Source organism: Canis lupus, chromosome 5 (assembly GCF_003254725.2).
Source record: "Canis lupus dingo isolate Sandy chromosome 5, ASM325472v2, whole genome shotgun sequence".
Taxonomy (NCBI): Eukaryota; Metazoa; Chordata; class Mammalia; order Carnivora; family Canidae; genus Canis; species Canis lupus.
Window position 1 is genome coordinate 67,895,431 of NC_064247.1, and position 27,257 is coordinate 67,922,687.

At 41.3% G+C, this 27,257-nt stretch overlaps 1 protein-coding gene across 1 annotated transcript in view; it reads right to left on the reverse strand.

The window, feature by feature from the left end:
* The window catches only part of USP10 (ubiquitin specific peptidase 10), a 73,198-nt gene that overhangs the window by 20,496 nt on the left and 25,445 nt on the right, over window positions 1-27,257 (reverse strand). Inside the window, exons 2-4 of the mRNA XM_025427021.3 lie at window positions 18,118-18,186; window positions 10,745-10,805; window positions 5,149-6,183 (exon numbers count right to left, since the gene is read on the reverse strand). Of these exons, the coding sequence (XP_025282806.3) occupies window positions 5,149-6,183; window positions 10,745-10,805; window positions 18,118-18,186 (1,165 nt within the window). The remainder of the gene's footprint in view (window positions 1-5,148; window positions 6,184-10,744; window positions 10,806-18,117; window positions 18,187-27,257) is intronic.

Consider the following 27,257-nt stretch of genomic DNA (forward strand, 5'->3'; position numbering starts at 1 on the left):
AGACAAACCAGACAATCAGGGTTCAAAGCCTGGCTCTGCCACTTCATTCATTTTGCAACCTGGAACAGAAGATGTGGCTCCTCCCTTGTAACAGAGCCAACAAGCTGTACCATGCATGGCTGCAGCAAAGACACAAGATAATGCAAGAAGTGTACAGAGAACACCGAACAGGATGGCCAGCTTGTTATAGGTGCTGATAATCCTTATTAGAAAATGAAGAACTGGGACACCTGGTGGCTCAGTTAAGTGTCCAGCTCTTGATTTCAGCTCCGGTCTTAATCTCAGGGTCCTAGGATGAAGCCCCACATCAAACCCCCCGTTGGGCACTGCATCAGCACAGAGTCTGCTTAAGGGTTTCTCTCCCTCCCCCTCTACTCCCCCCCCCCCCCACTACTGCTTGCTGTCTAAATAAATCTTTCTTTTAAAAAGATTTATTCATGAGAGACACAGAGAGAGGCAGAGACATAGGCAGAAGGAGAAGTAGGCTCCCTACGGGAAGCCCGATGTGGGACTCCATCCCAGGACCCCAGGCATCCCAATTAATAAATTTTTAAAAAAGAACTGATGCAGATAGGAAGAGAAAGAAAAAGGAAATTTATGGAAAACTTTGAGTGAATCAACAACTTTCAGTACTCTAAGAAGTTAAATTACTTAAAATTAAGTATTGAACATTTTGTGAATATATACGGTTCCATTTCAAAAGATACAAAAGCTTGAAAGGGACGCCTGGGTGGCTCAGTGGTTGAGCGTCTACCTTGGCTCAGGTCGTGATCCTGGAGACCCGGGATAGAGTCCCACGTCAGGCTCTCTGCATGGAGCCTGCTTCTCCCTCTGCCTATGTCTCTGCCCCTCTCTCTCACTCATGAATAAATAAATAAAATCTTAAAAAAAAAAAAAAGATTAAATATCTTGTCTAGGATTTTCTCTTAAGAAACAAATATCCAAACAATGTAAAGTTTTGGTTTTGTAACATAGTATACATTATAGGCCTTTCCTCCTAAAGAATTTCAATAACCATAAACTGAGCCAGACATCAATACTCGACAAAATCTGTCAGCGTGTTCCTCTTTTCCTACCTAGTGAAACACGCGCACACACAGATAATCCTAACCCTTTTCCATAATCACTTGTCACTATTACTGAACCCTGATAAAATGAATGAATCCTGCTACTATAATTCAAGTGGATCATTCTGGATTTGCAGACAAGCCAATATGAAAACTTTTAATGTTTTGGTAAACTCTTGCCTCCGGTTCCATCTACCATTGTATTATCTTAAAGTTCAATAAGCATTGTAATTACTGAGGTCAAAAGAATTTAAAGTGAGCAGGGTGATGCCAAAGGAGAAAAGACAAGGTACATCCTGAGCTTGAAGTCTGAAGACAGATCTGTGCTGCAGTCATCACTGCTGGTTCTCTATTTTACCTTCTTTTAGGGCAAATAATCAGAAGCTGATTGTAACAACAGACTTCTCCTCCAGAGACCTTCTTTCCAATTCATTACTGTCAGTGTAATTTACCACTCAGACCCACTGAGACAGCAACCTCAGGAGGATGGCCTCCTCAATCCACCCTTCTCATAACAATATAACGGGAAAGGCACGGTAAGCCAGAATGACTCCATATCACATGAAAGGTACAAAACTGATACTGCTGTCTTCACTTTTGAAACAGCTTACGCATTAAGTGGCTGAGTTAAAATTCAACTTTCTTATGAAATCTGCCAGTGTATAAAAAAACCTGAGTTGGTTAACAGTCTTTCTTGTATTTCAAGACATACTCATGTTGCTAACATATACTGCCACAAATCATTCCACTGAAATGATTTACAAACTCAGTGGAACTTTTAAGTCAATATAAGGTAAGAGTATTTTATGCATCAAATTTTGTTTTCCTAAAATTAGGATATAGAGGTTGTATTACCATTTAAAATGTATGAAAATACAAGGTACAGAACTTTCCTTAATACTTAAGGCCCAAGAACTGGCGTGTAATTGACATTCTGATGCTGCTGACTTGCTCTTCCAGCATCTTCCTCAACTATCCACAACATCCTGTGTTTTTGTTTTCCTTGTTATATTACTTTGAAAGAACACGTGCTAGCTTGGTTACCTAGTCAAGTGGAAGACAGCAAAGTGACCAAAATGTACCACTGTCCACTGGCTGTAGATCAACATATGCTCTATAGGTGGAGGGTTCTCAATTAGTTCTAGAAGTAGAGACACTAGAAATACTAACAAGAACATATACACACTGAGTCAGATATGGACTGAACTCCCCACCCACAGGCATGGATTCCTACAAACAGGTGCTGTATCTTTTCAGCTTACGGTATGCTACACTATCACTACCACTGCTACTTTGGACATTCTGAAAAGGAAATGCAAAAGATTTAAAAAGTCATCTCCCAAGAAAGAGGGAAGTATAAATATGATTTATAAGCTACCAAAAAGTGATCAATCACAAGGTATATATTTCTTTACATTTAAAATAAATATGGATACGGGAATTCATTTTTCTGAGCAGATCCAACTCATAATAATTTTGTTGCTCTCTCCAGGAATAAATGTTAGGTATGTAACTACAGTGCAAAATCATATATCAAATAGGTTTTGACTAAAATCCATCCATAATAAATGGTATGAGCAGGTACTTTAATTTCCTCAGATTTTCTCAGAGCTGTCAAAGACCTGTTTACTTCATCTCTTTCCACTGGAATTTTAATTCATTTTATTTGGGCTTTTAGCTCAGTCCTTCTCCTTGCCCACCATTGATTAATATTCCTTTAAAACAAAATACATTGATGCAAGATATTAAAAGAAAAACATAAAATACAAAACAGCTCTATTTGTAATTCAAAAGCATTTGATACAATTTAAGTTTGGGATATGACAAATGTTTCTCAGTAAAAACCCAGGAAAAGTTAAACGTTCACAAGGATGCAAACGCTGTATTGTGAAGATCACATGGGCCAAAAGAGCATAGGCACCAATGACCCCCAGGCTATTTGTGTTCATCACACTTACTCTTGAATGTGGCCACATCTAATCTTTTGCAACCACTTTCAAACATAAGCTACTAAGATTTTGAAATTTCTTTTTCTTACCTCCTGGTCCAGCTGTTCCTACTACAAAGTGGCAAATACTTCCTCTCAGGCTAACAATAACTACTCATTGAAACCCAGACCCCTCTGCACGCCCAGGTAGGCTTCTGTGTAGGTGCCCATCTCCTGCAGGGCTGTGGAAGGCACACAGTGCGTTGGGATAAGTGCTCTTCCCTTCCAATCCCTTAAATCAGAGTTCACACTTAAGAAGAAACAGCCAAGGGAACGAAATGTTGACAATCTACACCAGGAAGGTGAAAGCAGAACCTGCTAAAGTAACAGATAAACAGTTACAAGTAATCACAAGATGGCTGTATTTCTGTTCAAAATGCCTTATATGGTGTTCTCATCTTTATTTATAGCTGGTCTGTCCCCCAAATTTGTATTTCACTGGTGGTTATACAAAAATTAGCTGGCATTTATGAAGCACAGACTTAATGATAGGGCAAAGAATCCAGAAATATGGACGTCCAAATTAAACGAACCTGGGCTTCAAAAAAAAAAAAAAAAAGGGATCAACTGTGGATACTGACATTATTCTAAAAATTCAAAAAAGAATAAACTTGATGACTAAACTGCTCCCTTCTGCCTCTTTCCCCAAAGTTAATAAATGTAATAATAAACATAAAAATTACTCTTCTAGTAGAACCAGTTAGATCCTAAGGCTAATTCTACGATAACAAATGTCAATCAACAGATCTTTTAATGGAACTAGAATCTCACACAGTTAAATGCAGTTTAAAACAAGTGGGCCTATGCTTACAAGCATGCTCATTCAAGGGAAGTTTGTAGTGAATCTTATTTATAACAAACTGAATACTATTCATCACTTTTATAAATTAAACCTCTATGTAGGAGAATATGACAAAGAGGAAAAATCCCAAGCAGTACTACTTCACCTAAGCTGTGTGTGATCCCAAAAGTCATTTAGCCAGGGCCTCTGGTGCGTGGTTTTACAGGAAGCAACACTCAAAACTGTCAGCAGTTACGTTCCATATTCCTAAGGTTCCATAAAAAGGCTCAAAAGAATGAAGTATTTTTTAAAAACTACACTTTTGCTCGGATAATTAAAACATCTTCTAACTGGACCAATCAAACTAGGATTAAGGAAATCAACCTGCTGGGAGCACCATCTCAATTCAAAAATACTTGAGACTATGCCTGGTGGTGCTCTCCCCCAATACAATTAACTGAGAGCCCTCCAGAGCAGTTTACCTGCACGTTAACAGATTTCAGCAGGTTAGATTTTAACAAACATACAAGATAGCAGACTAGGCGTCAAACCACATTTAAAGTTACAGGACTAAAAATATTTCAAAACATTTAAAATGAATTTTTTCTTATTTTAAATGAATACTGAGAAAATTTCCCAGAAATCGGAGGTTTTTTTCTTTTGTGAAATAATTTTTAGGAACAAAAGTAGAACACCTTCATAACTTTGACTTTAGAAGGCAAATTTTTAAAAGCATCCCACTAATGTATTTCTCATATTGAGGTTAAAATATTGGCCCAGGTTGTTGCAGTTTTTCTTCTCCTGTCAAGGGCTGACCTTGGTGTTCTACAACTGAGTAATAAAATCCATTAACTCAATCCAAAATAGACAATAATAAGAAAAAAGCCCGAATGCTTTCTTACATCTAAGAAATACAGAAAAGAAACAGTGCAAAAGGAGTCTAAATCAAGGATTACATAGCAAATGTACACGAAGGTGTTAACACAGGACAAGTACATTCAGTCACCTGCTGGAGCAAAATTACTGGATCAAAAGCACTCTGTCAACAGAGAAGGACTGATGGTAATAGACATGGACTGTTCACCTAACATAAAGGTAGGAACTGCACCCAACCCCACCCCACCCCGACCCACACTATACTTAGACATCCTTTTCCTTCTAGACAGATAGCATTTAAGATACAGACATTCTTGAGAAATTCCTATGAACACACCGACTGCTGCTTTGGGTAACAATCTAGCACAAATTATCAGCCCAGACAGCCTCAGATCTGCGCCCATCTTCACTTCCGACCTGTATCTTTTGAACTATACCTGCAATCTTTATGGCTACAGGATCCTCTGAAACTGGAACAAGCCCTTCTTTGACTTCAATCTGCTTTTCAGAGACCAGGGGAGATGTGGCAGGAGGGGAATACTTAGTTTCCACAGAAGCCACAGGTGAAGAGGGCTTAGAATCATGAAAAAGGCTGGCCCATGACTTAGGCTGGCTGGTGGGAGCAGTGCCCGCCACAGAGGCCGGGGTGTCGGCAGCAGGGGAAGTGCTCTCGGCCTTAGCTGGGTCCGAGTCCGTGCTCTCCACAGTGTGCAACTCGACTCCGTTGGCAGCTGAGCCCTCACCGGAGGATTCAAGTATTTGTCCGTTAGCAACTCCAAGGTTTTCAGTAGTATGAGTTCCCATGTAAGGCTGAGCCACAGCTGTCCTCAACAGGCTGTCCCTGCCAGCCTCCGTAGAGAGGCAGGACTGTTCCAAGTCAGCCCCGTGGCAGCCCTCAGGCTGCCCTGCAGTCCTGGTATCACCATCGAGGGCTCCAGGGAAAGGCCCACCAGGCACAGCGTCACTGACGAAGTCCGTGGAATCCTGAGGGCTGCTACAAGTCCTGGGCGTCCCCGATGGGGGCACCTCACCCACTAACTCTGCATCCTCTGAGCCTACGATGTTTGGGACTGCCGAATTGGCGTGGCCATTGACCAGGGCTTCCGTGGGAATACTACCCTCACCACCATCTTTCAAGTAACTGTAATATCCTGGGGGACGTTTTTTCTTCTTTTTACGCTCCCTTTGTCCAAGACCACCCGAAACACCATCACTTTCTAAAACTTCAACCTCCGCGCTAGAACTGCCATCCAGGGCAAGGGCAGAGCCTGGGTACTGGCAGTCAACTGAGCTGTAGGTAGCTTCTTTATCTAGGTCATCAGGGGGTTTTTTGGAAGTTGTGCAACTGAGAATAAATTCAGGGGCCTGAGGATTCAATGTGCTTGAAATACTGTAGTTGGGAGTTCTCGGCAAAGTGTCATTGGGTTCAATTACTTCATTAACACCAAATTCAATTCTCTGATATTCTTGTCCTGTTTAGAAAAAAAAATGATCAGTCAATATGCCATTAGTTACAAACACAGCTACACAAACTATAAAAGTCTCAATAATTATTTTCTTTCTGAAACTAAATCCTTAAAGTCTTCTAATTAACACAGCTAGGACAGTTCATTTCTGTGGCAAATAATTTGCCAAAAATAAACAGTAACTATAAAACCATATTTAATTTTAGAGCTAGAAAACCAGAAGACTGTATTCATTTTTCGCTCTTAGAGTGGCTAAGGGAGACTTTCAAGAGGTCAAAACGTAAATGAAATAATAAAAAGCACGTCATATTCTGCCTAAAAACACCCCTCAATGAAATCTGATTTTATTGGCTTATTTTCTGACTGAAACTAGGGTATATGTATTTTGGACAATTTAAAAAGAAAATCATTACTAATACCTTAGGCATTTAAAGTTATTACTCTATTTATGGCTTCTCTAACTAGTGATTGAGTCATGCAGAAAGTATGCACTACACCAAGAATTCCCCTCTCTATAAAGGTGTTCTTCAGAGGCACTCTCTGGAACCCTCCATCTCCTGATCTTCTCCACTGACAACCCTCCCTAAAGTCTGAAGAGGGCCTGACGTAAGTGCATGTCAATGTACATTAATGAGTTCACAGTGGGTCAATTCCATGGGTAGTGGAAATACTTTCAAAAATACCAAGACAATTAGGACTGCAACCTCTGAAAATTCTCTTTGGAATACTTCGGTACTGGCTACTGCCAACTGGCTATTGGGAGTACAGACAATCTACACATTCCACCCGTTACAAAATGTACATTTTTTTCCTGGTTCACATTTCTAAAATTTGATTAAGTTCTATAGAATCAGCTGCATCTTTCAAGAGACGTCAAGCATCAGTGTCATCTGATATCTGATGAAACAGTTAAAATTCTGAAGCAAAGGACACATGCCTTTTCATTATCTGTAATGCATAACTGAAGATCTCCCTGAGTCTAGCACAAGAGGCTGACTTCTTTTAATGGCAAATACTTAAGAGAAAAAAAAAATTCATACTACCAAAAGAACTGTGCTCTATTACAAATAACTGAGTGTTTTTCACTTTGGAAGTCTTTTAAAAAGCAGCCCCCTAGAGGGGACCATTATGTGCAAGGTAGCTGCGGAAGGGATGCCATCAGTCTCCCAATTCTTCATCTGTTTTGTGATCATACGCGGGTGTGTGTGTGTGTGTGTGCAATAGGACACCTTCCCAACTACAAGAAGTTCCTGAAAAAGGAATACTAATGATGGCTATATCTAAAAGCACATTTTCATATAAAATCACCAATATGACTATTTGAATCCTTTGGCCTCTGAGCACTGTTTTTTTTTTCTTCTTATTTTGAAAAGAGTCACCAAAGAGAAATTAATTTCTCTATCATTATACCTAAAAGTAAACTGTCCATTGTGCTTTCAGGCATCACCTATCCCACGATGCTTCGAGGGTGCAATGCTGCTACATGGACTACGTGGACGTACTTGAGGAAATGAGTAACACTCCACATGGGGAGGCGACCTTCTGGAGACTATGGTGTGCATTGTGAAATCAAAACAGACATTAGTATGCGTTGTGGCATGCAGCTTGTACAAGATTTTAATTATTTCAATAGACACAGTGCCTTCCACATCTCAATCCTTAATCTTATCGTATCACAGAATATTGTAGAACGTGATAGGACATGGTTCCATTTCAATATGCTACAGTTATTACCAAAATATTTACCCTGTATAGGGTGTGACTGTACCACTTAAAGGCAGAGTATCCTACCCAGAACAGTTCTTCTCCACAACACGTTTCATGGACACACGCGTGCACTGCACTGCACGGCAGAGGAGTCAGCACGAAGCCCAATCTGTGTGGGCTGAAGGAGTGGTGAAAGCCTGCAACCCTGGGCTTTAAACAACACAGTCGATGTACGGGGTAAATGGGGACTCCGTGCTCAGGCCACGCAGACAGTGGGTGGCTGGGGGAAGGAAAACCAGCTCAAATAAAATAACACCATCCTTACACATCATTCGGCCAAGTGTGCTCCTTGCGGTGCCCAGAGTGCTGCATGGGCCCCATAGTTTGCAATGCTTAGGGGCCCCCAAAGACTGTGATGCCCACCACTGCCTAAGAACTGCTGCTTCAGTGGCTTCCTCAGCTGATTTCTTCAATTAATAGATACCTAGCTATATAGTAAAGTGCTTATTACCACAGAGATTAGTAAGGCAAAGTCCCTGCCTCAGGCAGTGACATTCGCTGGTAGAAAAACACCTTGGACTAAAGCTGACAGTGCAGAGGAAGGGCAAGATAAGGCCTCAACAGCTTTACAGAAAGAATGTTTCTAGATACAGGAAGGAATGACCAAGCTCAATCAGAAGCTACGGAGAAGTCAGAAGTGGCAGGATAGCTGGGTGGAGGGGTGGGAAGAGTAGAGGCTATTTCCAGCTGTAGGATCAGACTAAAAAAAAGCAGAGGTATAAAAGGCACATGGGGGAATCCCTGGGTGGCACAGCGGTTTAGCGCCTGCCTTTGGCCCAGGGCGCGATCCTGGAGACCCGGGATCGAATCCCACGTCAGGCTCCCGGTGCATGGAGCCTGCTTCTCCCTCTGCCTGTGTCTCTGCCTTTCTCTCTCTCTCTCTGTGACTATCATAAATAAATAAAAATTAAAAAAAAAAAAAAAAAATAAATAAATAAATAAATAAATAGGCACATGGTGATAAGGAGACCCTGCAAAGAGTTTGCTGTAGCTGCATATGCTGGGAGGTAGAACAAATCATCCTAAATCATTCATCCAGAAACATACTGAAAGTCTACACCATTCCAGATACTACAGTGCATAGCTGCTGAGCACACAGAAATGGATGATTATGATCCCCGAGACCCACAGCCTAACTCAGTCTAAAGAAGGAGGCAGATTCATTACTGGACAGTGGGACAGGCATCATAAAACAAATAAATGTCATAAAAGAAATAATGTCAATCTCATGTCACAAGAGAACAGAAAAGACCCCAGAGGAACAGGGGCCGTTAAGCTGGCCTGTCACTAACAGCATGAGCAGGTGACAAGATCCCATGCGGTGTTTTTGTCAAATTAAAAGATAGACTTGAGAGAAGAGACAATGGAGAAAAGGAGCCAAGAAGCAGGAACTGAGCAGGGAGGACAGCCTGGAAGCAGGGGTGTGGTGTGAGGGAGAAGAGCTGGTGGAGCCTCCTATCTACAGCCTGGGCCCCCCGGGGGGCCATGTGCTGATCAGGAAAGGAGTAACAGAAGGGAAAAGAACGAAACACTTGAAAGCACTGAGCAGACATCTGCAGCATACTTACTATGTGCATAGTGCGTGGAGACAGAAATCTTTTTTTTTTTCTTTTTTTTTTTTTTTTTATTTATTATTTATGATAGTCACACAGAGAGAGAGAGAGAGAGAGAGGCAGAGACACAGGCAGAGGGAGAAGCAGGCCCCATGCACCGGGAGCCCGACGTGGGATTCGATCCCGGGTCTCCAGGATCGCGCTCTGGGCCAAAGGCAGGCGCCAAACCGCTGCGCCACCCAGGGGTCCCTGGAGACAGAAATCTGACAGATTCAGCAAACAGCCACTCCGGAGGCTGGGCAGGGCATGTCCCCCCAGCTCCACCTCACTCTCATCCTGAGCCGCGACTAGAACAGCTCTTTCCCTCAGTCTCCCGGATCACAGTTTCTTACAAAACTGCTAAAAATGTTAGAAACTAGTGCTCTGATTTTACTGTACATAAAAAATCTAGACAGGCTCTTCAAGGTTTATATTTAAATTATAATGAAAACCCCATTCACAGGTCTGACCATGCTAAAGAAACAGGGAACTAGACCCCTGGCTCTCAGAGCAAAGGCTCCGTGTTCACTTCTCCAAGGCCAGCAAGGGCCTTCGGGGAGTCAAACGGTACACTAGTCCACACAGACTGGACCTACACACTGGGAGCCCACAGCAACCGAACCATCTGCTATTACTCCAGCACACAGAATCACCACCTCTCAAGAAGAACTGTCTCCAGTAATTAGCTCTGTATCTGTGACAGAGACCAAAAAAGGAACAGACCAGGAGGTGCAAAGGTCATCTGAATTCCCAAAAGCGTTAAGTGACAAACAGGGATGTAAATGTAACCCACAGAACAGATCTGAGCCATCAGTGAGCCATGCAAAGAGTACATTCTTAGATAATCACCAGATCTGGCCCATCAGCCTCTACAACCAGACGGAAGGCCACCTAAGAACTTTTACAAAAAGCTCTGGCTATAAAGAACATATGTGGGTCACTGAGAATGATCAAGGAAAAACAGAAACAACTATTTCCTTACCTAAACCTTGAACTGCCACTCAGAAGCACAGACTATACTTTACCTCACTAATGAAAATGGTTCAGAGATGAAATATGTTATAGTTTACAACAAACACATCAAGCTGTAAGGGAATGTTTATTTGAAAGTATGAACCTACAGGAAAACATGATTTCCAAATAGCCTGCCCACCCAGCACAGAGGGCCAGAATGCACGTCAGGGAGATAAAGGAGAGAACCAACGTACCATCAGGTAGCTCATCTGTAGCTTGTGTGCCACACAGCACTGCTCCATTGTATGGGGGAAGCTGCAAAGGGAATTAGAAAACAAATTTTAATTCAACGAAATGTTAAAACCCAACATATTTTTTTCATTAAAACTCTTTATCCATTCAACTTCTTCTCATAACATTTTTTCTTTACCAAATAACATACACTGAGACAGTAAAATTAAATCACCTTCATTTAAGAAAAAAAAAATACTGTAGGAATGGTCTTAAATATTGTCATTAAGATCCAGAAATGAGGCAAAAAATATATAAAAATGGATTCCAATGGACATGAAAGTCGACTACAATAAAATGCCATGACAAACCCTTCATTTCATAGGATGTTAGAGATTACCCACAGATACCACAGCCACTTGTCCTGGGCCACTAGCAAAGATGACTGCTAGTGACCATGTGGCTTTCATGCTCGCCATCCCTGCATGTCCACACAGCCAGGGCAGGTCAGGCCCAGACCCCCAGGCAGAGTCCAGAGAGCCCACAGAGAAGTCTGGGAACCACGGCCCCCTTTTTAACACAGTGTCTTAAGTAACTCAATTAATGACTGGAAACCACATTTCTTGTTTGGAAGACAGCAAAATGGCAAGTATCTGACCTCTTTGTAAAAAAATTCCAAATATTTCTTCTTTTTAGCCATCCCATAATAATAAAGAATTTGAAATGTTTCAAACGGATACATTCAGGATGAGAAAGTTAGGACGGAAGGACTAAGGTAAGTGTACTTAGAGAACAAAAGAACAAGGAATGACACCCTAACACAACAACTCTCCAAGTGCACCCCCCCCCTTCCCCGGGATGCCCAGGGTTCCTGAATGGGCCCCAGAGAGTCTCCTGCCTGCCCCTGCCTGAGAACTGCTGTGCAAGGGTCCTCCTCAGCAGATTTCTCCAATTAACTCTGAGCACGTGGATTCAGTGATTGTGGTAACCAAGCTGTCTCCACCAGGGAGTGAATGAACCTAAGGAAACAAAGGAACTGAATTGAACAGAACGCAGGCAGGGCCTGAGAGCTGCATGTAAGTCCACTGGGGGGCGCCCGGTGTTCAAACGGCCGACACAAGAGAAGAACCAGTTCAGGGACTACCAAGGATGACACTTGGCCTTGGACCTGCAGCACAAAGGGCAGACACTTGCACGCAGTGCTCCAGCATTTACCGCTGGCACGGATACACGGAGCAAGAAAGGTGCATCTAACAAGCAAGCAGGTTCATGTTCCCCTGCAGTCACAAAAGTTTAGCAAACTCCCAGATGCAGAATGCCTCCCCTTGTTCTAACAGTGACACAAGGGTGCCCCCTGCTGATGGAAACATATACAATTGTGAGGGACTAAGTGCTTGTTTATTTAATCATGCTACATTCACACAAAAATATATTAAGTGGTAGATGCCAGACCTGAAAACAGACTCCAGGGTAATACTGAAATTTTCTTTTTAAGATTTTCTTTATTCGGGGGAACTCTGGGTGGCTCCTGCCTTCGGCCCAGGGTGTGATCCTGAAGTCCCAGGACTGAATCCCGCATCGGGCTCCCTGCATGGAGCCTGCTTCTCTCTCTGCCTGTGTCTCTTGCGGATCACTTGCAGCTTGATTGCAGGACCCAGGATCATGACCTGAGGTGAAGGCAGACGCTTCACTGACTGAGCCACTCAGGCATCCCTTGACATTTTGCTAATGTTTACAACACTTATTCTAAGTTACTAAGCTGGTAAGAGTCCAACTGTGGCAATTGGTGCTGGAATGAGTTCAGGCACAGAAGAGGGGTATGTGTGTGTGTATGTATCTTTTTTACACTATAGGCATATGGTCCCTTTAATTCAACACACCTCTACCATTTATAAGATGCCCTCTAATCTGTGGCAAATGTGTGTTTATCCCAAACAGAATGAAATTTTAAGAATTCCTCAAAGTTCCCTCTTTAACTATATAGCTACTATATAATATATATATACAAAAGTATAAAATCAAAGCAAAAATAAAATCTCACACATATATGCAAAGTGAGCAATGTAAAAAAACTGAAATCTATTTACATCAGATACAAAGTCAAATCAACTGTCTGAAAACACTATCATCTTGTGAAGTCAGTACTAGGGCAGTGATTAGGAAGGTAATGTTTCAAACAAATACTGTATGATATCTCCCTCATCTTTGGAATCTAAAAAAAAACACCCCACAAAACACAAAAACTCAAATCAAGAAAACAAAAGAATCGCATGGCACTAGTAAAGGCTGAAGCAGGTGATGGGAGAGCCACTGTGTCAGGGCTTACACTTGCATCCAGGAGATAAACCATCCTGGGAGTCTAATACATGGTACAGGGATTACAGACAACAAACCTTATTATAAACTTTAAGCCTGTTTAAGAAGCCAGATTTTAATTGTTCCCACCACTAAAAGAAATGGTAATTATGTGACACAATACAGCTAAGCTACAATAACAAGCTTGCAATAGAAATGTATCAAATCAACATGGCCTATATCTTAAACTTGCCCAATTTAATATGTCAGTTAGATTTCATAAAATAAAATGTTTTAAAATCTTTTTGGGACTACCAACTATTTATTCTGCTGTCTTAAAGACCCTCATGAACCTTAAATCTCTCCTCTGAAATCCCACAGATACATCAAACCACTGAGAATAATGGGCACCTGCTGCTGAACTATGCTCTCCTGCGCTTGTCATGGTTCAGTAGCACATTCAAGTGTGTATGTGTTGCCTCAAACGTTGAAATGCTGGAAGTCTGAAGAACAAAGAGCATGCTGTTCATTTCTGAATACTAATGATGTGATTATGACTAGGGTTCAAATCATGCTTATTCAATAAATTATATTTTTTCCAGTTAGAGAAACTCATTTTAAAAAAAAAAAATTTAAAGATTTTATTTATTTGACAAGAGAGAGAGAGAGAGAGAGCGTGCACGAGCGTGTGCGCAGGGGGAAGGGGAGAGGCAGAGAGAGAAGCAAGCTCCTGGCTGAGCAAGGAGCCTGATGTAGGGCTCCATCCCAGGACCCTGAGATCATGACACGAGCTGAAGGCAGACACCTAACTGACTGAGCCACCCAGGCGCCCTGAGAAATTCATTTTTAAATCATGATGGCTTATAAATTAGAGCACAGCTTTAGAAAAGACATGTTACCTTTAAATTTATACTAATATTTAGGATCCCATTACAGAAGTCAGTTGTTTGTGTCTTCAGATTCTATTAAGCTGATACCCACCCTATCTGGCCAATGAGTGGCAAGCTTTCAAACAGGCAACCTAAAACAGAGTCCAAAACTCAGCTGAAAGGATCAGTGCTTTAGCAGAAAGGTAGAATGTTTTTACATTTTAACACCTTCTGTTTCTCAAATTTTGTTTTATCGGTTCTTGGCCCCAAGTAGACAGCAATGTTTTATCAAGTTCCTAACAGCCAAAGAAGTATATGAAAACCAGGGCGGGGTTTTAGTTCCCTCCAAAGGCACAGCGCAGGAGCAGTGCTGATAGGGGCTGCAGTGGTTCTCAGCACAAGATAAAAGGCCCAGCCAGCAATATCGCAGTGCCAGGAAGAGAACATCACTCCCGCACCCACTAATCCAGCCACACATCACCCCATGAAACAGTCTGTCCCCCATGTGATTATATTATTAGTATACTCCAGACTCCTGAATTATAATTAAAATAGTGAGAAAGATAGCTTGGCCCAGTCACGTTAATTAGCCTGCATTTCCCTTTTGCCGGTTACTGGATTGACTATATGTGATTTTGACAGACAACATCTGTTAATGCATACTCAAAAGCAGAAACACAGAAGATCCCCAAATAAGCCAGACTTACTAAGATTTCTGGTTATAATTCATTCTGATAAGACAGAGCCATTATTTCTGCAATTAGAAGTTTGACATAATTTTACCACCAACATCCTTATCTGCTAACATTTGTTACCCACTAGGTATTTCACCACATACTAACGATTTCCCAATATTTTTATGAGGTAAGTAGACATTCTCCATTTTCCCACTTAAGAAAGCACAATGATATGGAAGAAACTGTCCAAGACTGGCCAGCCTGCTTACATAGCAAAGGGAGGGTGGAGCCCAGCTTCTTCAGCCCTGAAATATGGTACAGTTTCCACTTTCACATCACATGAAAACCCAAGTTTTTATTCTGACCCTTACTTGCAAACAAGCCCTCACAAACCCACATAAATGCACACACTTGAGAAAAGCTTTTGTAAAACACATGTTAGGCTTTATTGTTTTTTAAAACCGTAACTGCAAAGAGCACAGACAGTCCTATTCCTGGCAGGTGCCCCAAATCTTACCATGATTCAAAGACAGAAAATGATTTAAAATTCAAACCATTAACAAAGTATATAGAGTAGAACCTCAGTTAATACTAATGTTTGGGAAATATGGGATCTGGTTATGTTTTGCCTAATTATTATCTTTTTTGTCAGGAAACACTAAACTTAAAGTCTTATTCTACAGAATCTAAAATGCACAGATACATTTTACTGACTTAGGAAATACAACTTAGTTTCACTAAATTGTATCCTTATGTTCCTTAAAATCCTATTACCATCAATGAACACAAAGCAGAGAGAGATGGCAGGGAATTGGATTTATTCATGTTCTAAAATAAAACCTGATATAAGCGCTGTCTTCTTTGATTTCTTCCCTTTTCCTAAAATGAAAGAGGATAAACCAATAAATCTTTCTCTCATCTGTGCAGCTGAAATAACACTTTCAACATGCTGTCATTTAATCCTTCCTCTATAGCTCCAGAAAGAGCTTAGAGTTCCAGAAGCCAAGGTGAAGAAGCGGGAAGGACCAGCCAAGGCCACAAGCAACACTGGCCTGTGGCTCCAATTCTAAGGAGTCAGCCTCCCCTGCTCCACTTTGCCAAATAAAAGAACTCCATGCAAAAACACTTCACATGTGTGCAAACCTACCATGGATGTTTATTAAGGAATCGAAGTGGCTGGCTAGGTCTTATTAAAGTTAAGTAGTTCTACTTGACTCCTACCTACTCCCCACCCCCCCCCCCACCACCCTTTCTCCTCTTCAATGGAATTTCAACAGTTTTTATATTTACAATATGAATATGAACAAATGTTCCCAGTAAGCTTTTATTAAACTAAAACAGACACCATTACTCACATTAAGAATGGACATAAAAGACGACCTGAATGGAGAAATACACCAAAAATGTGTTTAGGAAAACTATCATAAAGATGTTAATTCTTATATAAGTTAACCCACAATTTTAACACAATTCCAACAGAAATTTCAATAGGATTTTTTTATGGAGCTTGACATGCTGCTCATAAATTCCTAAGGAAGAGTAAGGATGAAGGAGTATCAAATACTTCTAAATAAATATAAGAGGGTGTGTACCCTCCCAGAATATGGATTATACAGTCGCAGCAATTAAAACGAATGGTAATAATACAGAGATAAAAGGAGGGCCTCAGCCAAAGGGCACTACAACTAATGACCTAGTGCTCAGTGAATGACATTGGGACAACTCACTACTGCCATGGGAGAAGACGAATTACAGTCCCACTTCACATGCACATCAAAGTCCATTTCAACTGTAGTATACACTACAGTGAAAACAAAACCTTAAAACTTTTAGAAGAAAACCAGTATCTTTATTACCTCAGGGAAGGGAAGTATTTTTTTTTTTGTTTTTTTAAAGATTTTATTCATAGAGACACAGAGAGAGAGGCAGAGACACAGGCAGAGGGAGAAGCAGGCTCCATACAGGAAGCCTGACGTGGGACTGGATCCCAGGTCTCCAGGATCACACCCCAGGCTGCAGGTGGCGCTAAACTGCTGCGACACCGGGGCTGCCCCTGGAAGTATTTCTTAAAGACACTTACAAACCATGAGGAAAAAACCCAATACATTTGACATTGGAGTTAAAAACCTACTTCCCTTGCATAACAACAACAACAAAAAAAAAGCGCATCATATATGAAGTTTAAAAGCCCTCATGCTAGAAAAGGTACCTGTAACATGCAAAGCCAGGGATTCTTAATCCTATAAGCAATAAGAAAAATACAAGCCACTTAACAAAAAACGTGGACAAGGGAGATAGGGTTAAGTCACAGAAGTGGAAATCTGTGTTGTCAATAGGCACATGAAAATGATGCAGCAGTTTTTGACTGTCATCCGGGAATTATAAATTAAAACAATGAGAATCCATTCATACCCATCAGATTAACAAAAATTTTAAGTATGCCTATACTGAGAATAAGCAAGAATTTTTTCTTTAAATGAGATGGTAAGAATGCTCATGCACTGCTGATGGGGATCCATCCAGACTGCTAAACTACTTCGAAAGCAGATCAGCAGTCTCCAGTAAAAGTACAGCCAATTACTCATTGCAGACTGACCTATTCCATTCCTAGGACCTGTATCCTGGAGAAACCCCACCAAGAAGCATGAGGGGACATGTAAAATATGTTTACTGCAACATTTTTGTAACAATGTAAGAACAGAAGACCTAAATGGTCCTCAAAAGGAAAAAGGTTAGTGAGCTGTGAGAGCTGTTGAATCTATGGTAATGAGCAATTAAAATTAAAAAAAAAAAGAACAAAAAATCAGCAGATATAAATATAAAGAATATGTTAGTCTAAAATAAACCTCAAAATGATGAATATACAGTTGACCCTTGTACAACATGGGTTTGAACTGTGCAGGCCCACTTTACAGGCAGATTATTTTCTACAAATACCGTACAGTACTATAAATGTATTTTCCTTATTATTTTCCTAACATTTTCTTTTCTCTAGCTTATTTTATTCTAAGAATAAATACGTAATACTTATAACACAAAATGTGTTCATTGTTAATGTTAGCACGAAGGTTTCTGTTCATCAGTAGGCTATGAGTAGTTAAGTTTTGGGGGAATCACAAGGTATACACAGATTTTCAAATCAACTAGGGCTGGTGCTCCTAACCCCTGTGTTGTTCAAGAGTCAACTGTAGTATGACACCACTTACCATTTAAATCACATAAAACAATAAGATATTACTATCTGTTGATACCCATGTATGTAGTAAAAGCTGAAAATCAGAGTAAACAATACCAATTCAGCAGAGCTGTTACTTCTGGCAGAGGGGAGGGGGTACAGGGAGGCTTCAACTGTATCTGTGTTTTGCTATATGTAAGTATAGCAAAATGTTATTAATATCAGTAAAATCTGGCTGGTGGGTTTGGGCATTTCTCCTACTAGTCTCTGTCCTTTTCTGTACATTGGATTTATCAAAAGAGCATAAATTTAAAAATCAAAACTAAAACATAACCATTAATTATACTTACATATATAGTCAAGAAAATGTTTGGTCTTACCTCAACTGAAGAGCGAGGAGTCACAAAGAACTGATTGAATTCATCAGGGCTAAAATCTCCAAAAATATACTGGAAAAGAGAAAACAGGCCCTGATCACATAAAATATACAACTTATACACTTTCAGAAAAAACGCTACATATTATACAATCTAAGATTGTATAATCATAGTCCAGGAGCCCCAAGATCCTTTCTTGAGCTCTGCAAATCAAGGGCCTGCAAAGCAGAGATTTCCAATTAACAAGAAAATATTTAGCCTTTTCCATAAATTGTCAAAGAACACTCTGAAATCGATAAAGCTTATTTAGAAAGAGGCCAACTGTGTACACCAAACGTGGAAGCAGAGTCCTGCCTGAAGGAGAACTTTCTGGCTCACAGACACTTCCAGGTATATCCCCTTCACCTTTCTGCTGACTCATTTCACTACCTCCACGTCAGTGTTCTGGGCTATGAGCTAATGGAGAATAGAAAACTTGGTTCTCAGAGGAAGATAAGGAAATCAAAAAAAAAGGAAAATGGTAATGATCCTGATGAATGATCTTTAAGATATATATATGTACCTCTTCATCCTGAAATTTCATTTTAACATGATGAATAAATTACTGAACAGATGCAAGTCTAGTTGTGAACCCTCACTTCACAGAATTCTGAGTGTAACTTTCTGGAAAAACAACTGGTTCAAATGAATGGAAGCAAGTTTGGTAAGTGCCTAGCAGTTCATATTCTCCCTGGAGCTTTAAAACTAAGTCACTGACAAGAATCAGAATGACTTGATTTTCTACAACAAAGAACCAATCACTCACTAAATCATTCATCTAATCAATGATTATTTAGAGCCTACTAACGCCATGCATGATAATCAGTATTGGGGATAAAATGGTAAGCAGAATTGTGGTTCCTCTGCTCTAATGGAGCTGAGTAACCTGCAGGGAAATTTCCAAGCATGTGATTCAAAAATAACTAATAACTACATATTATGTAAATGGATAATGCCCATTATTATCATAAATGTAAGTAAATGACAACTCTCATTGCCTGTTAATAAGATTGCACCAAGGTGCACCTGGGTGGTATAGTCAGTTAAGTGGCCAGCTCCTGATTTCAGCTCAGGTCATGATCTCAGGGTCCTAAGATCCAGCCCCATACAGAGCTCCAAGTTCAGAGGGAAGTCAGCTTGGGATTCTCCTTCTCCCTCTGCACCTCCTGCTCCTCTGCACACGCATGCACACATGCTCTCTTTCTCTCAAATAAATATTTTTTTTAAAAAAAGAATGCTCTGGGGATCCCTGGGTGGCGCAGCGGTTTGGCGCCTGCCTTTGGCCCAGGGCGTGATCCTGGAGACCCAGGATCGAATCCCACGTCGGGCTCCCGGTGCATGGAGCCTGCTTCTCCCTCTGCCTGTGTCTCTGCCTCTCTCTCTCTCTCTCTGTGTGACTATCATAAATAAATAAAAAAATTTAAAAAAATAAAAAAATAAAATAAAATAAAATAAAAAAAGAATGCTCTGATATTTAAGATTTTTAAAATTTATTTTAGAAAGACTGTGTGTCAGCTGGGGGGAGGAGCAGAGAGGGGAAGGAAAGAATCTCAAGCCAACTCCCCAGTGAGCGCAGAGTTGATGGGCGTAGAGCCTGACTGGGGCTCTATCTCACAACCCTCAGGTCATGAGCCAAAGCCAAGAGTCAGACCCTCAACTGACACAGCTGCCCAGGCGCCCAAGTGTACCGATATTTCTCGAGAGAATACTCCTGGAGGGCTCTTTGGCAATAGCTACCAAAACCATAAATACGTATTAAAAACAAGAACATCATCACATAATATTCACACATACTCAAAAAAGATCCACAAAAAAATTGTGCATTAATAGTTATGGTAAAAATAAGCAGAGTCCCAAAACAATTTAGAAATCATCATCTGCAATACTTTCACTGTGAACTCAGACCCCCTTATCATCTCAAACACCAGGGGAAAAAAGCGTGTATTAATTGCAGCCAGGTGTAAAACAAGCAATGGAAGGGAAAGGTATCTTCCAAGAGAAAAGGAAGTGGCAGAAAGGGTGGAGGTGAAGAAATGACACTGCTGACTGGCATCCCTTTACAGGCCCACTCCGGATAGAGATCTTTTAAGTCTAGATATAAAACCTCAAAATTTACTCAGCAGGAAATGAAAAGGCAAGCCATAAACTGGGAAAAGATAGTCCCCAAAATACCAAATGCTGATGAGGATAAGGAATGACTGGAACTTTCTACATGGCTTACACAGACTCAGAATGATACGGCCGCTCTGGAAAAAAGTTTGGAAGTTTCTTACCAAGTTATCCCACACCTACTCACTTATCCCAGGGAAATGAAGACCTCTGTCCACCAAAAAAGAAAAAAATAAATAAAAAAGTATGCTGATGTTTCCAGCAGCTCTATTCATCATCACTAAAAATAACCAAATGTCCATCAAAAGGTGAACGTGGTACATCTATAAAATGAAAAGCTATTCAACAGCTCTCAAAAGCATCATGCTAAGGGAAAGAAGTCCAACTTAAAAAGCTACATGTGATATGATTACATTTATGTAACATTCTAAGGCAAAACTATAAGGCCAGAAAACAGATCAGTGGCTGTAAAGGGCTGATTACAAAGAGGCACACAGGAACTTTTGGGGGTAAGGAAATTTTCACAGGAGAGCCTGTTGGAAAAGCAGTAACCATCCTAATTGCCAAGGAAACACACAATCCACTAAAACATTAATGATTTCAGTCTCCAAACAGAAGTGGACAACAAAGAATCACAGGACATGTGAGGACAAAAATGAAGAGAAAGCAAAGAAATTCTAATCTGTATCCTTACAGAGATTCTGACAGATGAAAGAAATCCAGATAGTCATCACAAAGGAGCAAGTAGAGGCACCTGGCTGCCTCAGTCAGAAGAGCATGCTACCTTGACCTCAGGGTTGTGAGTTCAGGTCATGAGCCTGTGTTGGGCACAGAGCCTACTTAATTAAAAAGGGGAGAGGGGTGTGCCATCAGAGAACAATGTCTTGTTCATGCACATCAGAAAGTTATTAAACTTAAATTACTAAATTTAAAAACTCAGCAGAAGGTCGTAATAGCAGAATCATCAATAAGACTATAAAGCAATGAAGTAATGGTTTTAAATTTCCAAGAAAAAGGTATTATGTCTCTAGAATTCCAAGGCATTTTGTTTTCATAGAATTCTATTCTACATTTTAAGATTACTCCTCAAATGCAAAAAAGAAAAAAATTATCTTACATCCACACACCCCTCTGTTGAGGAAGGGGTGTTTAAGAATTCCAAAAAATGAATTCAAGAGATACAAGAGTTGTAAACAAAGAAGCAAGACCCAAGAAACTGCTGATACAGCAGCTGTGAAGTCTGATGCAGAAACCGTATTCCTGGTGCTTAATTTAATATAAATAGCAAAAACATCCATTCTATCTTCTCTTACAAGAAAGAAAGAAGGACTCCTATTTTATTTCAGAATGTGGAGAGGACATATAAAGATGAGAACTGGAAGGCTTGACAGGATTGTTAGGTTATTTTCTTGAGTCAGATTTTCTTCCTTGGTCTGCATCAGGAATCACATTTCTAAGCAGGCATTTTTATTTTGGTTTACATACAATCTAAAGTCTTAAAAAGATATGGGTAGTGCAATAAAAGAGCTAAAATTCCGGACAATTTATTAATGCCATGTCAGTAAAGAGGGAGAGGGAGTGACCAGCAAGTGCCATGTTCCTATGTCAGGCGGCTGGGAGCAGCCTCATTGCCAGCCATGGCAGTGCTTAGAAAGGTTCCAAGGAAAAAGTTTCTCTTCTGTTTCTTTCAATTTAACCATTTTTGCTGATTTATTTTACAAGAGGGAGAGAGAATCCCAAGCAGGCTCCATGCCCAGCACAAAGCCCAATTAATGCAGGGCTCGATCTGACCTGAGCCAAAATCAAGTCAGACACTCAACGGACTGAGCCACCCACGTACCCCTAATTTCTTTATTTTTAAAGTATTATTTGAGGAGCAGCTGGGTGGCTCAGATGTTTAAGCATCTGCTTTCAGCTGAGGTCATGATCTCAAGGGTCCTAGGACAGAGCCTCAGTTTTGGGCTCCCAGCTCAGCGAGGACTCGGCTTCTCCCTCTCCCCCTGCGCTCCCTCTTGCGCGTGCCCACACACTCTCTCTTTCTCTCAAGTAAATACATAAAATCTTAAAATAATAATAATTATTTGAAAAACTTTCTTATAGATTTTTAAACTTTTTTTTCTTAAGATTTATTTATTTTAGAAAGAGCGCAGGGGGAGGGCAGAGAGAATCCTCAAGCGGACTCCCCACTGTGAGGAGCCTGTCAGAGAGGCTCAATCCTGGGACCCTGAGATCATGACCTAAGCCAAAACCAAGAGCCAGATGCTACCAGCCAAAACCAAAAGAGCTACCCAGATGCCCCTAAATGCATTTTTATTACAACTTCATGCTACTAATTTCTCTACCAGATCATACCTTCAACCTGGTCACAAATCTAAATGGGGAGAAATGAGGAAGAGCTTGCTGTACAGGTGGGGAGAAAATCTCCAAGATACTGTTAAAGGAAGAGAACACTCTGGGAACAAAAGGGAAGGAAAGCTGGAGCCGAGGGAAAGCCACGTGCAAGCAGTGCAGCCGCACCAGATTCCTAATGTGTCTTGTGTCAGAATTCTTAGTTCTGAATTCTTTATTCAAAAAATTACTTGCAAAAAGTCAATATGAACAATTCAGAAATCACCATACAATTAAAGATACACTCATTTTGCAAAGAAATTACAAGTTTGCACCTAAATTTGCGCTTGTGTTCAAGATTTTACTGACAACAGATTAGAACTTGATGAGAACATTTAATCCAAAAAAGCCGTCATAAGCAACTGCTAACTATCAACTATGCAACACTAAAATATCACTTAGCACTCAACAAATGGCTAGCTGGAGCTGTGTTACTCCACTGTGATTTCCTGAACGCAGGCTCACATGCGGCAACAAACAACGCCATCAAAGTACCCGTGAATCACATCCTCCTGTCACACAATCAGACCAATTTTCAATCCTTCAAATGCACCAGTCTGAAAGTGAGCAGTTACACCTCCACAATATAAAGAATGGTCGTTTCAGTTCTGTGACTGAGATGACAGAGGGGACTGCTAGGAAGCTGGTGCCAAAAATGGCAGCGCTTGTGCACAGTGCTCACCTCCCCAAGGAGTCTGGTTAGGATTCGTTTCCTCCAGAGTGAGTATTCCCCATATGCCCACAGCACATAAACGACACAGATCTTTTTCCTCTGTGCCTGTACACATACTGCTTATGCTTAACCAGAAATGCAAATGTAACGAAGGACTGCAGTAGAGGAGGGAGTTCATTCTCAGATCAGCAGAGTTCAAGCCACTGGGGTCTCAGGCAAGGGAAAGTTTCCCAAAAGAGAATTCCCACCCTTCACAATGCATGCAACAAAAAGGACAAATCTTTCTTTCTAGGTACAGTAACAAATACCTCTTTGGTAACCATTCAAATGTTCACTTGGAACGATATAACAAAATATCCCATAAAAACTCTGAGGCTATGACATCATTTCAGAGTTTAACAAAATCACCTGCATCATTAAAAACTTACCACAAGAACCATTACCAAGAATAAGTATTTATTATTCACACTGTTCCAGAAAGGCAAATAGGAGAGTTGCTTATAAAAGTTAGCTTATGGGGATCCCTGGGTGGCTCAGCGGTTTGGCGCCTGCCTTTGGCCCAGGGCGTGATCCTGGAGTCCCGGGATCGAATCCCACGTCGGGTTCTGGCATGGAGCCTGCTTCTCCCTCTGCCTGTGCCTCTGCCTCTCTCTCTATCATGAATAAATAAGTAAATCTTTAAAAAAAAAAAAAAAAAAAAACCTTACATAAATCATTGGGAGGAAGAAAGGTAATTTTTAAATGTCCTGTTAAAATCGACAAAAACAAAGGTCAAATATTTATTCGAGAGCAATCCCAGTGCATGGACAGAGAACACTGTCCTGCATTTTATTGACAAGTATTTAACTTAATATGCTTGACGAAAGGTCGAAGCCACACAGCGTTGTGATGCTGAAGAGTCTGTCACAGAAATTCACAATGGCCAAATGCCACTAACGTGTTCAGGTTCTGTATCTTCTCCAAAGGCCTTCCTAATTTTCAATCACAAATTATTCTACGTGTTTGGCAAAATGAAGAATGTGGTCAGAGAAGGGCAGGATTGTTTTCTTCAAAAAAAATCAGTGTTGTGAAAGGTTGTGGAAAAGTCCTGAATGACAGAAGCTAAAGAGACATGACAAGTAAATGCAGTGCCTGACCCCAGACTGGATCCCATCCTGGAGGGAAATGCTATAAAGATTATTAGGTCAACTGACAAAATTAGAATATGGACAGGTTATAAAAAGTATTGCACCAGTGTAGACTTATGAAAGCAGTAAACTATCTTACTGGTTATGTAAGAGAATATTCCTATTCTTAGGAAACACATTCAAGCATATGGGGGTAAAAGATCATGGTGCATAATCTCTCAAATCTGAGGGTAGAGGGAAAAGTGTGTGTCTGCATGTGTGCATGAGTTTGGGAGTATGTGTGTATGTGAAGAGAGAACTCAAGCACATGCCAACGATGGAGCAAAGGGCGTTAAATCTTAACTGGTCAATCTGGGTAAAGGAGTAAATGAGGGGGTTCTTCATACTACTTTTAGTTTTGCAACTTCTGTAAATCTGAAACTATTTCCGAGTATAAGACATTCTCCTTCCTCTGGAGGTTTTTTTTTTTTTTAATTGTTTATTTATTTATTCATGAGAGAGGGAGAGACACAGGCAGAGGGAGAAGCAAGGCTCCCTGTGAGGAGCCTGATGCGGGACTCGATCCTAGGATCCCAGGATCACGACCTGAGCCGAAGGCAGACAGGCACTCAACCACTGAGCCACCCAGGCATCCCAAGACTTTACATGTATTAATAATCCTCCAGAGGGGAATGCCTGAGTGGCTTGGGATGCCTGGGTGGCTCATTGGTTGAGCATCTGCCTTCGGCTCAGGGCGTGATCCCAGGATCCCAGGATCGAGTCCCACATCAGGCTCTCTGCATGGAGCCTGCTTCTCCCTCGGCCTGTGTCTCTGTCTCTCTGTGTCTCTCATGAATAAATAAATTGTTTTTAAAAAATGTAAAGTCTTTTTTAGGGAAAAAATATTATAGGAGCCTGGGTTAAAAAAGATAAAAATGATTCTGCCTGATTTCACATTATTTATAATTTAGTGGGGAAGAAAATGTCACAGACTGCATGAATTAGTTTTGTCCTATTAGAGCAAAAAAAAAAAAAAAAAAGATAAAACAGGGCAACTGAGTCTGCGTGGGAGAAGAAACAGTAGGAACAAGTGCATTATTTCTTGCATTTCCAAAGCCCAGTGCAGGGCCCAGCATAGATGCTCAATTCACAGGTTTGGTGAGGATAAAACATAAGAAGATGCCTGAAGGCCCTCTTTCGGCCCAAATGCATTACAAAAACATTTATTTTTTTTTATTTTTTTTTTATTTTTTTTACAAAAACATTTATATTGTCATTTAGAATTTCACTCTTCTAATAGCTATCACAAATACTATAAGGCAAAACTGGAAACTCCCTCTAGGTTTTTTTTTTTTCTTTTTTTTTTCATTTTTATTTATTTATGATAATCACACAGAGAGAGAGGCAGAGACATAGGCAGAGGGAGAAGCAGGCTCCATGCACCGGGAGCCCGATGTGGGATTCGATCCCGGGTCTCCAGGATCACGCCCTGGGCCAAAGGCAGGCGCTAAACCTCTGCGCCACCCAGGGATCCCTCCCTCTAGGTTTTAAGCAAACCCCACCAGAGTTGGATGAATAATGGAGTCATAAGGAACAAGAAAGCAAAATGGGATGCTCCCTTCCCAGCTGCCATCATGCCCAGAGGAAAGGCATGTGGTCAGAGGGCACGCCCCAAGGGCTTTTAGCCTCTCCATTCCCGTCTTACAGAGACAAGCCTGTGAGGTGTAGAGACTCTTGCCCACTACCAGGGACACAGCTGACTTCCCCTTATTTCCAACTAACCCCAGCTCAGGCTTTCAGAATTCCTAGTGTTCACATGTCTGATTATTTTTTTATCCTTTCAGAGACGATATGACAAAAATAGAAGTGCTGCAAGAAAAGGGGGCAAGCCCACAACACAGGATGAACACAAGACACCTCACTGAAGTGCAGCACCAGGATGTGGCTACTCTGGGTCTCATCGTTTGGAGACCCAAAGCCATGGCCCTTAGAGGGTCTTGCTCCGTAAACCCTGGGGAAAGGGTTGGGCAAACCTGGAAACACCATGTTCACGCTACAGGAAAAGCAAAGGTGCAATGTCAGGGCAAGGAAGGCCCCACCGCCGCCCCACCTACAGCTGGCTGTGCACAGATCTCCAGAAGCGGCAGCCAGGAGAAACAGGGCACCAGCACTCCAGTGCAGCACTAGGGGGCGCGGGAACACAGCATGTCATGCCTCCAGTCCAACTTTCAAAACCTCATCTCTAAAAGCACAAAGACGTATGTAGGGTGCCACCGAAGCATATTCTCTGCCTTCAAAGGGACTCATGGAAATAGGAGATCGGCCTCAGAGGAAAAATTTCAGATAAAGGCAGTGCAGTGAACGTGTGGCTGCACACCCACGGACCCCCTCAGTCTCCTGAGGCCGGCGATGAGGCTGGCAACTGGAGCCCAGCTCCCAGAAGCATCTCCTGCGCCCAGGCACCAGCTGAGCCTCGCAGGGACAGAAGCAGGCACCGCAAACAAGAGGCTAAGAGGCGCAAAGCCTCCTCCTCCCTCATTTCCCAACCCAAGAAAGATGAATTTGGGAGAGATGATGAAACAGGAAAGACTAACAAACTGTTCCGACGGTGAAGTGAGCCTTAAGTTTATCTTTAACATGAGGGTGTGCTGAACTAGAAACCCCCAGAGCTCTCCCTGGCTCCAAAAGTAGATCCTGGATCTAATAAGGACAAAAAAAACAAGGGTCTGGAAACATCCTCAGGTAAATCCATGCTACACATGGATGAAGCCTGAAAACATCATGCTGAGTAAAAGAACGAAGGGCCACAAGTTGTAGCATCCATTCAT